General features: G+C 49.4%; 1 protein-coding gene across 3 annotated transcripts in view; it reads left to right on the top strand.

Moving 5' to 3' along the window:
• Nucleotides 1–1,878: 1,878 nt before the first annotated feature.
• Nucleotides 1,879–13,120, top strand: part of LOC121287301 (ubiquinol-cytochrome-c reductase complex assembly factor 1) — an 89,591-nt gene continuing 78,349 nt past the window's right edge. For all 3 annotated transcript variants that reach the window (XM_041205053.1, XM_041205051.1, XM_041205052.1), the window contains exon 1: nucleotides 1,879–1,995. In XM_041205053.1, coding sequence (XP_041060987.1) covers nucleotides 1,978–1,995 — 18 coding nt within the window. In that variant the 5' untranslated portion in view covers nucleotides 1,879–1,977. The remainder of the gene's footprint in view (nucleotides 1,996–13,120) is intronic.

Here is a 13,120-nt window from a genome sequence, read left to right as displayed (position 1 = left end):
CCATTGGACAGCCCAACCCGGCCGCTCTGGTAAATCTCTAAATTTGAACCTGCTATCGGGAAAGCAAAATTTCAGCTCCTGCTTAAATCACCTCACGTGCCACAGTTCTCGCTCTTGCAGGCCCCATAATCCGCCCCAAAGTTTGAGGTTGATGACTTTTCATCAAAACTAGTGACAATTGTCGCCACGTTTATTTCCGGTGGCCTGTGGAACTTGTGCAGCTTATCTGGTTTTAGTCACACTTAGGTTCTGGCAAGAACTGGTGGCTAGGGCAAATCAGAACCTGCTTAAAACCTTACAGTGAGGATACATTCAATGTTAACACATCAACAATAAACATTTTAATAATCTGTATGGCACTACAATTGTGATTGAGCTACAAAGAACACATAGCTGCCAATATCACTCAGTTACAGGAATACTCCCAACTTGGTTCAGAATCTTAGTCTATTTTAATCTGAAAAACAAAGTTCGTGTTTGACAGATTTTGTGACCTCTCACTCTTTTAGATCATTACTCTCACTCTTAGTGTTTCCCCACTCTTGAGCGGTCACCTATACAAATATAATTTAATGAATTAACACATAACTTTTTAAGAATATTCATTTTGGAAGGATGCAGAAATTGAAAATGAAATAGCTCAACAAGCAGTGATGCTAGCTTTCTTCCATCTCTCTTCTCCTTTTGGAATAGTTCCTGGTTTTATTGCAACTCTAAATCTTACTCCTATTCTATTACGAGCAGAATTACAGGAATGATTATAAAAGTTGGTGTCAGAGATTGGGATTGTCTGTAGGGTTTAGAGCTCTGCATTGAGGGGCAGCCCTGCCCAGACCAGACCGGACCGGACCGGACCAGCCCAGACTGACCCAGCCCAGCCCAGCCCAGCCCAGACCAACCCAACCCTGCCCACCCAGACCGGCCCTGCCCAGCCCCGCCCACTTCAGCCCTGCCCAGCCCACTTCAGCCCAGCCCAGCCCACTTCAGCCCAGCCCTGCCCAGCCCAGCCCAGCCCACTTCAGCCCAGCCCAGCCCAACCCACTTCAGCCCTGCCCAGCCCAACCCACTTCAGCCCAGCTCAGCCCAGCCCAACCCACTTCAGCCCAGCTCAGCCCAGTCCTGCCCACTTCAGCCCAGCCCTGCCCAGCCCAACCCACTTCAGCCCAGCCCAGCCCAGCCCTGCCCACTTCAGCCCTGCCCTGCCCAGCCCAGCCCAGCCCACCAGCCCTGCCCAGCCCAGCCCACTTCAGCCCAGCTCAGCCCAGCCCTGCCCACTTCAGCCCAGCCCAGCCCAGCCCAGCCCACTTCAGCCCAGCCCAGCCCAACCCACTTCAGCCCTGCCCAGCCCAACCCACTTCAGCCCAGCTCAGCCCAGCCCAACCCACTTCAGCCCAGCTCAGCCCAGCCCTGCCCACTTCAGCCCAGCCCAGCCCAGCCCAGCCCACCAGCCCTGCCCAGCCCACTTCAGCCCAGCTCAGCCCAGCCCTGCCCACTTCAGCCCAGCCCAGCCCAGCCCAGCCCAGCCCACTTCAGCCCAGCCCAGCCCAACCCACTTCAGCCCTGCCCAGCCCAACCCACTTCAGCCCAGCCCTGCCCAGCCCAGCCCAGCCCACTTCAGCCCAGCCCAGCCCAGCCCAGCCCACTTCAGCCCAGCCCAGCCCAACCCACTTCAGCCCTGCCCAGCCCAACCCACTTCAGCCCAGCTCAGCCCAGCCCTGCCCACTTCAGCCCAGCCCTGCCCAGCCCAGCCCACTTCAGCCCAGCCCAGCCCAGCCCTGCCCACTTCAGCCCTGCCCTGCCCGCTCTCTCTGGTGATGGGCCGTGCTGTCTGGCGGAACGTTTGTTCCGCGCTCTGGGATTCGCAGCGGCGCCCGGAGTGAGTGCGGGAAGGACCATTTCCGGTCCAGACGGAGCGAGATTTTGGGGACAGCGAAGGAGCCGGAAACAGAAAGAAGGTCAGGAATAGAGCAGCGGGGAATGAGCGGCCTCCGCCTGGTGAGTGACTGAAGGGATGAGAGGAAGGGGAGGGTAAGCGGGTAAGGGATGGGGAGGGGATAAGGGTTGGGGGGAGGGGCGTGAGGGTGAGGGGGAGGGGATAAGGGTTGGGGTGAGGGGGGTAAGGTGGAGGGGAGGGGAGGGGAGGGGGTAAGGTGGAGGGGGAGGGGGGTAGGTGAGGGGGAGGGTGTGGGGGAGAAGGGGATGGGGATAAAGGTTGGGGAGGGGGGATGGGGTGGGGGAGGGCTTAGGGGAGGGGAATGGTGAGGGGGAGGGGAATGGTGAGGGGGAGGGGGAGGGGGATGGGGATGGGGAGGGGGTAGGGTTTGGGGAAGGGGAGGGGCAGGGTTGGGGAATGGGAGGGGTTGGGGAATGGGAGGGGGGAGGGGGAATGGGAGGGGGGAGGGGGAATGGGATGGGCTGGGGGGAGGGGGATGGAGAGGTGGGAGGGGGATGGGGAGGGGGTTGGGGATGGGGAGGGGGATGGGGAGGGGGTTGGGGATGGGGAGGGGGATGGGGAGGGGGTTGGGGATGGGGAGGGGGTTGGGGAGGGGGTTGGGTAGGGGGGTTGGGGATGGGGAGGGGGTTGGGTAGGGGTGTTGGGGATGGGGTAGGGGGATGGAGATGGGGGATGGGGAGGGGGTCTGGGGGTAGGGGGATGGGGAGGGGGTCTGGGGGTAGGGGTTGGGGAGGGGGTCTGGGGGTAGGGGGATGGGGAGGGGGTCTGGGGGTAGGGGGATGGGGATGGGGAGGGGGTCTGGGGGTAGGGGGATGGGGAGGGGGTAGGGGGATGGGGAGGGGGTCTGGGGGTAGGGGGATGGGGAGGGGGTCTGGGGGTAGGGGGATGGGGAGGGGGTCTGGGGGTAGGGGGATGGGGAGGGGGTAGGGGGATGGGGAGGGGGTCTGGGGGTAGGGGGCTGGGGAGGTGGTAGTGGGATGGGGAGGGGGTAGGGGAGAGGTAGGTGTTTTGGAGGGTGTAGGGGAGGGGTAGGTGTTGGGGAGGGGGTTTGGAAGGGGGTAGGGTAAGGAATAAGGGAAGGAGTGGGGGTAGGGTAAGGGATAAGGGAGGGGGTGGGGGGATGGTAAGGGATAAGGGAGGGGGTGGGGGGAGGGTAAGGGATAAGGGAGGGGGTGGGGGGAGGGTAAGGGATAAGGGAGGGGGTGGGGGGAGGGTAAGGGATAAGGGGGGTAGGGTAAGGGATAAGGGGGGTAGGGTAAGGGATAAGGGAGGGGGTGGGGGGAAGGGTAAGGGATAAGGGGGCGAGGGTAAGGGATGGGGAGGGTGTAGGGGGGAGGGTAAGGGATGGGGTGGGTAAGGGATGGGGATGGGGTAGGGGGGAGCGTACGGGATGGGGTGGGGGTAGGGCGCTGGGTAAGCAGTGGGGAGGGGGTAGTGGGGGAGGAGGTAGTGGGGGAGGGTAAGGGGTGGGGAGGAGGTAGTGGGGGAGGGTAAGGGGTGGGGAGGAGGTAGTGGGGGAGGGTAAGGGGTGGGGAGGGGGTAGTGGGGGAGGGTAAGGGGTGGGGAGGGGGTAGTGGGGGAGGGTAAGGTGTGGGGAGGGGGTAGGGGGGAGGGTAAGGGATAGGGATGGGGAGAGGGTGGTGATGGAGGGTAAGGGAGGGAGTAGGGGGGAGGGGAAGGGATAGGGATGGGGAGGGGGGAGGGGGTAGGGGGGAAGGGAAGGGATGGGGAGGGTAAGGGATAAGGGGGGAGGGTAAGGGATGGGGAGGGGGTAGGGGGAGGGTAAGGGATGGGGAGGGGGTGGGGGGGAGGGTAAGGGATGGGTCGCAGGGGAAGGTAAGGGATGGGGAGGGTAAGGAATAAGGGACGGGGAGGGGGTAGAGGGGGAGGGTAAGGGATAAGGGACCGGGAAGGGGTGGGGGGGTGTGGGTAAGGGTTAAGGGACATGGAAGGGGTGGGGGGGGAGGGTAAGGGTTAAGGGACGGGGAGGGTGTTGGGGGGTGATGGTAAGGGATTAGGAATTGGGAGGGGGTAGGGCGGGAGGGTAAGGGATAAAGGATGGGTATGGGGAGAGGGTAAGGGATGGGGGGAAGGGAGCTTGAGGGGGCTGCAGGAGGGCTAAGGAGAGATTGATGCAGGGATGGAGAAAGGGGGGGACGAGAATGGAGGTATGGAGGGCGAGGGATGCTAGAGGGAGGGGGTGGTATGTGGAGGGAGGGGCTGGGGCAAGGAGAGGTGTAAGGGGAGAAGTGGGAGAGAGAGAATGGGGTTGGTGGGGAGAGAGGTTGTATAAGGCACGTGGGGTGGGTGAGGGTGGAATGGGTTTAAGGGGGGGATAGAGGGTAGGGCGGAATGGAATGGGAGAGAGGGGTGTGGGGGAGGGGAGAGTAGTTGCTGGAGGGGGAGAGGGAGGAGGGCTGAGGGGTCTGTGAGAGAGAGGGTGAGGGTAGGAAGAGGGAGAGGGTGGGGAAAAGAGAGGAATAGTGGAGTTGTAGGGAGTTCGTGAAGGAGGAGTAAGAGTCGGGCGAAAGAGGTTGGGAGAGGCAAGAAAGAGTTGGTGAAGTGGAGCAAGATAAAGGAGGAGACTGGGAGGGGTTGTGAGAGTGGCTGGAATGCAGAGCTGGAGACTGGGAGGGGAACAAGGAAGGAGGTAGGGAGGAAAAGAGAATGGGTAGAAAAGATAGAGGGAGGTAGAGGGGAAAGTGAAAGAAAGAGGCAAAAACATATCCCTGGCCTCCAGAACAGGAGCCTGAGTTCTCTCTGCTAGAGGTTTTTAAGAGGGGAGGAATTAGGTTTTGCAGATTTGTTTTGCACCCACACTTGTGTTTCCCAAAGTTAACCATGTCTTCAGTATCTATCTTGCCTTTCACGAATTTAAATTGATCCCGTTGGCCTAACAGATCTTGAAATATTCTTTGATTTTTATGCAATTTTTAATATTTTATATAACTCAGTGAGATTCCCCATTAACAATTGCCTCTCTAAGTAGTGGAGCTTCATCCATTCTGCTTTTTCCTCTTAGCTTCTTCCCTTTACGCTTGGCCACTCTGATTGCAGTGATAGTGAAGGAACGGCGATGTATTTCCGAGTCAGGATGGTGAGTGGCTTGGAAGGGAACTTGCAGGTGGTGGTGATCCAATGCATCTGCTGCCATTGTCCTAGGTGGTAGATGTTTTGGGTTTGGAAGGTGCTGTTGATGAAGCCTTGGTGAGTTCCTGCAGTTCATCTTGTAGATGGTGCACACTACTGCGAGTATTCCATCACACTCCTGGCTTGTGCCTTGTAGATGGTGGACAGGCTTTGGGGAATCAAGAGGTGAATTACTTGTCATAGGATTCCTAGCCTCTGACTTGCTCTTGTAGCCACAGTATTTATATGGCTGGTCCAGTTCAGTTTCTGGTCAACGATAACCTCCAGAATGTTGATAGTGGAGTAGATATTGAATTCTCTCTTTTTGGGAGATGGTCATTGCCTGACACTTGTGTGACATGAGTGTTACTTATCGCTTATCAGCCCAAGCTGGATATTGTCGAGGTCTTGCTTGCAGAAGGACATGGACTGCTTCAGTATCTGAGGAGTCGTGAATGGTGCTGAACATCGTGCAATCTTCAGGGACCATCCCCACACTGACCTCATGATGGAAGGAAGGTCATTGATGAAGCAGCTGAAGATGATTCGGTCTCAGACACTACCCTGAGGAACTCCTGCTGTGATGTCCTGGAACTGAGATGTTTGGCCTCCAATGACCACAACCATTTTCCTTTGGACTCGGTATGACTCCAAACAACGGAGAGTTTTCCCCCGATTCCATTGACTCCAGTTTTGCTGGGGCTCCTTGATGCCACACTCTGTCAAATGCTGCCTTGATGTCAAGGGCAGTCACTTTCTCCTTCTCCCTTGAGTTTAGCTCTTTTGTCCATGTTTGAACCAAGGCTGTAATGAGGTGAGTGCCCCTGGCGGAACCCAAACAGAACATCAGTGAGCAGGTTATTGCTGCGTAAGTGCCAGTTGATAGCACTGTTGACAGCATCTTGTATCATTTTATGATGATCGAGAGTAGACTGATGGGGCGGTAATTGGCTGGGTTGGATTTATCTTGTTTTTTGTGGACAAGACATACCTGGACAATTTTCCACATTGCTGGGCTGATGCCAGTGTAGTACCTCTACTGGAACAGCTTGGCTAGGGGCACAGCTAGTTCTGGAGCATAAACCTTCAGTACTATTGCAGGGATATTGTCAGGGCCCACAGTCTTTGCAGTGTCCATTAGGTGGTAATCAACAGGAGATTTGTGATATTTGCCCTGATGCCATGAAACTTAATGGAGTCCAGAGACAATGTTAAGGACTCCGTCTGACTATATACCACTGTGCTGCCACCTCTGCTGGTGGGGACAGGACATACCCAAGAATGGTGAACGTGGTGTCTGGGACACAGTCCTATTCATGGAATCATACCTTATAGACAATGTCAGGCTTTTGCTTGACTAGACTTTGAAACAGCCCTCAACTTTTGGCACAAGTACCCAGGCGGTCTTTGTTGGGTTTGCCATTGTCATTTCCAAGTGCTTAAGTCGATGCCAGGTGGTCCGTCTGGTTTTATTCCTTTTTGACTTTTCTGTCACAGTTTGGTACAACTGAGTGGCTTGCTGGGCCATTTTCAGAGGGCATTTAAGAGGCAACCACATTGCTGTGGGTCTGGAGTCACATGTAGGCCAGACCAGGTAAGGATGGCAGATTTCCTTCCCTGAAGTGCATTAGTGAATCAGATAGGTTTTTATGGCAATCGATTAACTCTCTGCTTTCCGTGAGTTGATGAATTTAAATTCCACCAGCTGCAGTGGTGGGATTTGAACTCATGTCCTCAGGGCACAAGCCTGGCCCTCTTAAATGACTAGTCCAGTGATATGACCATTACACCCTCTCCCCTGAATCTCAGTCAGTTTGAACTCTTAATGATCCTGAGATGCACATAATTGGACTTAGTCTGGATTAATGTGAATTTGAGATCCTTTTCGCGCAGTATTGGCCTGAATTAACCAGCATTAGTGTGGCACTGAAAGCTTTCCCTTCTGAGTTTGCAGTAAGTTGGGATGTGTCTTGTCATTGAATGGTGTTATATGTGACAGGAATCTACCTGGCACCATGTGTTTTATTAATGTGATATCAGAGCCAACCCTTTAAAGAGAATTTAATGACACCATCAACTTGCATCTGTATAGTGTTAATAATGTAGTAAAACATTTCACAGTATTATCAAACACAATCTGGCACCGCACACATCAAGAGATCTCTGGGCAAAAAGTTAGGCTTTAAGGAACATCTTGAAGAAGGAGAGACAGCCAAAGAAGATTGGGAGGGAATTTGAGTTTGTGGGCTAAGCTGCTGAAGGCACAGCCAATGGTGGAGTGATCAGGGGCATTGTAGGGCTGGAGGAGGTTGCAGAGATAGCAAGGAGCAAAAGCCAAAGTTCCTTATCGGTTGTTAAAAACATCAGCTTTCTATCGATCAGTGCTTGCTGCTTAAATAACGGTGAGAAAGAAAGGAAGCATTAAAAGTAAAAATTGTTTTTCTTTCAACAAGGAATAGGATGAAACTGCTTTAATTCATTTTTTCAAATGAGACAATTTTTTACACTGTATGGTTTTCCTGAAGTATTCCCTAGCATTGGCTACATCATTCATAAGTTTCACAATTGCTTCTCTGTATTATGCATGAGGTAAAGGAGCTGAATTTACCCCCCCCCCCCCTAAACTATCATTTTTATACAGTGAGCAATATGTACATAATGTATATTGGCTTGTCAAAACAATGTTCACCACTCCCTCCCAAATCTAGATTGGCATAGTTCATCTAATGTTTGAAAATCCCCATTTTCCCCAGCTGAATTCTGCTCAGATGCTGAAGGAATTTTTCTTCAAACTTTTAAGTGAATATGTGTGCTTAGTGAAATTGGGAAACAGAAAATCTCTTTCCATTTCGAGATTAGCATCAAGCTCGAGTTTAGTCAGTTAAGAGCAAAGTAAAGCTCCCTCCATACAGCCCCAATCTCTGGAGAGCATCCTGTATCTGTGTGAGAATTCCACTTCCCATGCACATTGCTAGTCAGGTGATGCACCAATTGAGAGAGGGAGTTTTTGTGTCACTGACCTCGATGATCAGTAGGAGCCGACTCGAGACCGGCCTGAACCCGTTTCACACTGGAGCTTAGCGAGAACAGATTTTCGGCCTGGATTGAATGATCTCGCTACTGTGTTTCCCTGTCCACGGGGTCAGACAGATCCTGAACTATGTATGCTCTGGCATGGTCGATTAAAGTTTCCCACTGATATCGGCAGGAACAGTTTGTTGCTGGCAGAGGAGAGGATATCTGAAAGAGACTGTGAACTGCTAATAAGATGAGCAGATGCCTGAGCAAAGCAATCGAGGATGATGAGGAAAGATGAGCAAACCTAAAGAGTGGCTTAGCAAAGTCAGACTAAGCGCAGAGTACAAAGAAGGAGAAATTATTTAAGAACTAAATGTGGTTAAGGGGGAAGAAAAGCTGACAGCAAATTTTAATTTATATATTAAAGTGCTTCTGAATGGAGGAAAATATTTAGGGGGTAGTAATTTCTTTAAAATGCACATTCTTGATTCATAGTGGAAAATGCCATCTAGGAAATTGAGATATCCATGAATATGTCATTCCTTAGTCCACTTTCCCAACAGAACATGGCCTTTTTTCAAAACTGGTGTGGGCATTTTTTCTTAGGTTATCTGAAAGTTATTTTCCATTGAAGATTTTTCCTGAAGACCTACTCGGGAATGCAATTACCACCAATGTAGGTGGTAATGATTATTTGATGAGCTGAGTTGTGCTCTGTAATTCTGATGACGCTGTCAAACCTGTGCCTGGTTCAGGTGGACACTGAAGATCCCATGGCAGTAAATGAGGAATGGCAAGGAGTTCTGCCTATCCCCGACCAACATTCTTCCCTCATCTCTCTGTGGGATCTTGCTTTGTACAAAGTGACGGCTGTGCTTGTCGATGGTTTGAAGTGTTTCATTTTTGTATGAAACACCTTGAAAGATGTAATGAGGTGCTCTCTAAATCATAGTAAGGTACAGCAGAGATGGTGGCCATTCGGCTTTATGAGCCTGCACCAGCTCTTTGAATCCATTTTTAGTCCTATCTCCTTACTCTTCCCCATAGCCCAGTAGTTATTTTTTCCCTCCTTGAAGTATTTATCCATTTCACTTTTGAATAATACTATTGAATCTCTTTCCTCCACTCTTTTAGGCAGTACATGCACAAAAAAAAATCCCTCAGTTCCTCTTTTTTGCCAATCATCTTAAATCTGTCCCCTGGTTACCGACTCTCCTACCAGTGGAAACAGCTTCAGCTTATTTACACTCAAAGACCCCTTATGAATTTAAACATCTACAATGTTCCGCTTTAACTTTCTCTGCTGGAAGGAGAACAATCTCAGCTTCTCCAGTCGTCCTATAACTGATAAGTCATTTAGTGCTGAAGGATGGAACCTGAGAATTGAGCATTGTCCCTTTTTTTTTGGAAATATGTTGAATGTTTGGGTCTGGTTACTTCATTGGTTATCTGGTTTTTAACTAGTTATTTCCCGTTTCCAAACTAGCCATTTTCTGATTTTTAACCATTTTTGTTCTGTTTTCTAATTGGTTATCTCACCACATTCCGTAAACATCATTGCATTCTACCTAAAAAAAAAACTGAATTGCTTGATTTATGATTCATGTTTCACAAAAAAACAAATGATCCATCACAACCAGACATACAAAGCACAAAGGCACACAGCTGCGTTAACGGCACCCAGCCAACTAGGCCTCAGCCTTCCATTCAGGAAAAAGAGAGCCAGCTGCCACAGTACTGCTTGAACCATGACATCAGCTCCTTCACTGGATTGAAGTCCTGACCAGCCGCAGTGGGTTTGAGCCATCACTAAGCACTGCAGGAGGTGAACCATAGTGAACCCTCTATATATGGACACTCCCAAAGAACAGGCCTTTCGAATTGACCGATCCAAACAACTTACGTTAGGAAAGTATACAAGAGGCACTCGGTAACGATGGACAGTCGCAAGTTAAAAACTGCACACAGCGTTCAATACACCAAGGCCTTTTGCAACTCTAAACGTAGGGGAGACAGTCTGATGCAAAGCTGTTGTACCTGATGCTTTCCTCTTGCCACTTGCTTCCTCTGTGCCCCCCAAATTTCCATGAGGTCAGCGTAAGCCAGTCAGCACAAGGCAGCAGCAGCAGCTCTTTGTGAAAGGCACGGGTTGTGTGGAATGGGGGACTCTTTACCCAACCTGCGCAGTGGCAATGAAACTCCTCCATCTCTGGAATTGAATCTTGGTGCTGCTCTGTCCCAGGGTATAGAGCACTTTCTTTGCTGCTATGAACGCTGGGTAAAGAACTCTCCATTCTACCGAGAACTTGCCACTATGTGCAATGACTATTTTGCCACTAAGGACATCTGCAAAAAAAAAGGGCAACTGATGTCGCCCTTAAGTTGTTGGTATTTTACAGGTCCGGTGCAGTGCACCGTTTAGGTGCAGGCAGTTTTGGTGCTGGATTTCAGCAAATACCTACTGTAACTGACATTTTCATTCTTAAATTCTGAATGAGTATAACAGCCAGCAGCACATTTACATTGAATATTCTGCCTTAGATTGTGTATGGAATAAGCATTTTTAACTATGTATTGTGGTGGAGTTATTGGTGTTTACAGGTCTGTTATTGATAGCACTCCACCAAGTATATGGTGTATTGTCAAAAACATGCTGGTGGATTTTCTTTTCCTCCTTACAGTATCAAAGACTGAATTTGTTTCCAATTAAAACCAACATTTTTATTTGCTTGGGGTGTTGAGGTAGCAGCTGATTGAATTAGCTCTTTAAAGCACTTTACTGAGTAGCACTGCTCAACATAGGGATAGGAGGAGGCCATTCATCCCCTTGAGCCTTCTGTGCCATTGTTAGAATGTGGCCGATCTATGCCTCAACCCTATTTACCCACTATAGCTCTCTATCCCTTCATGACATAACCCAACAAAAATCTATTAATTTAGACCTTGAACATTCAAGTTGACACCCTGTCCTGCAACTTACAAACATTTGGAGAGAGTTCCAGATTTCCACTACCTTTTGTTAGAGTGAGTGTTTAGTGTCTTTTCTCCTAAATAGCCTCGCTCTAACTTTAAGATTATTCCCTGTCATTCCTGATTTTCTCCATCGGAGGAAATAGTTTCTCTCTGGCTACATTATCCATTTAGTATTTCAAACATCTTGATTGGATGGTCCCTCGATCTTCTGTATTCAATGGAATAAAGCTAAATTTATGCATAATTCAACCATCTGAACGTACGTTGTCATCCAGGTGAATCAATGGTAAATTAGATGTTGGGAGTTAACTACGCTGATCAATTAGACTTAAACATTTGGGTTTCTTGAGCAAACTGATGCCTTTAACCAGGCTCTCTATCAAACTCTTGTTCAACTTGGCCAGAAGGAGGCCAGTTGACTATTCTGCCTGTGCCAGCTCTTTGATCGAGCTAGCTAATTAATCTCAATTCCCTGCTCTTTCCCTTTAGCCCTGCAAATTTTTCTCCTTCAATTCCCTTTTGAAAGTTACTACTGAACCTGCTTCCAACGCCCTTTCAGGCCGCGCATTCCAGATCACAACATTTTTCCTGATCTCGCCTCTGGTTCTTTTGCCAATTTTAAGGGAACTAATGCTTAGGGTGGAGGCATGTGGGGAAAGAGAGCCAGAAACACTTCCCACATATCATACATACACACACACAAACAGGATGTGTTTTTTTTTGTGTGTGTGTGTATGTATCCACTTCAAGCTTTTGAGAGGGACTTCAGTCTTAACAGATGTGGCATTGACTTTCGGTCAGCCTTGGCATTGAACGTCTTAGTCAAAAAAAATAATGGGCTAGGAACTAGGTGGACCCAGGAGGAGTAACTTATCTTGAGATAGTTAAGTTGACGTACAGCACCATAGATAACATTCCTTTACTGGTGAATTCTGCCTCCACTGATAATTGTCTCACACTCTGTAACTTGGGCAGCTGGACTCATTTGGCACTACTTCCACCTGTGAGTCAGAGAGTTCTGCATTTCAACTTCCACCCCAAACACGCTGACTCTCCACAATACGGAGGGAGTGTCGCATGCCTGGAGGTGCTGACATTTTGGATACGGTTCTGTCTACTGGGTTCAGGTGGTTGTTAAAATATTCCATGGCACTGTTGGAGAAGAGGGGGGAGTTCTGGTGTCTGGACCAACATTCCCCCTTCAACCAAAACCCGCAGAAACAGATGGCAGTGATATCTTGCTTTCGGGTTTACCTACATAAACCACTGCAATCCAAAATACATTTAATCGTACACAAAAAAACTTGTATTTATATAGCACCTTTCACAACCTCTGGCAATAAATACATTTTGAAGTGGAGTCAATGTGACATAGGAAACACGGTAGCTAATTTGTGCACAGCAAGCTCCCACAAACAGCAATCTGATAATCACCAGATAATCTGTTTTTGCAATGTTGATTGAAAGATAAATATTGGCTGGGACTCCAGGAAAACTCCTTGCTCTTCTTCATATAGCACCGTGGGATCTTTTGCATCCAACTGATAGGGCAGACAGGGCCTCAGTTTAATGCCTCATCCAAAAGATGGGTTCAAAATGCTTTCAGATGTTCAACTGACCTGATGAGGCGTTATGCAAGTCACATGCTGTTCCCAGCCAGTTTTTTCTTCCTGGCATCAAAACATTTACTGGCAGTTTTTAATTTTAAGACTGCATTTGATTAAAACTCATCGCAATTGATTCTTGTTGAATGGCAACTTTTAAATGAGTTTCTGAAGTTTCTCCCTCATGTTGAGATGGAAATGCAAATTTGCTGAGCGGTATGCAAGCTGGAAACTTTTCTGGCGTAGATATGTTGAGCTCTGAGTGATTGGAATGGGCAATAGAAAGTGATGTTTCTAGATGCCAGTGAAATTTCTCAATTAAATTGTGGCTTTATGCACCTTTTCTGCTCTCTAGCTTTTAAATGTGTGCAGATACACCATGGTCTCAGTACAATAAAAATCATCCAGATGACATTTAACAGCAGAGCTGGAAGTGGTGCTG

Source organism: Carcharodon carcharias, chromosome 14, assembly GCF_017639515.1.
Source record: "Carcharodon carcharias isolate sCarCar2 chromosome 14, sCarCar2.pri, whole genome shotgun sequence".
Lineage (NCBI taxonomy): Eukaryota > Metazoa > Chordata > Chondrichthyes > Lamniformes > Lamnidae > Carcharodon > Carcharodon carcharias.
Note: the sequence above shows the minus strand (reverse complement) of the source record. Positions and strands in the feature narration are given on the sequence as shown.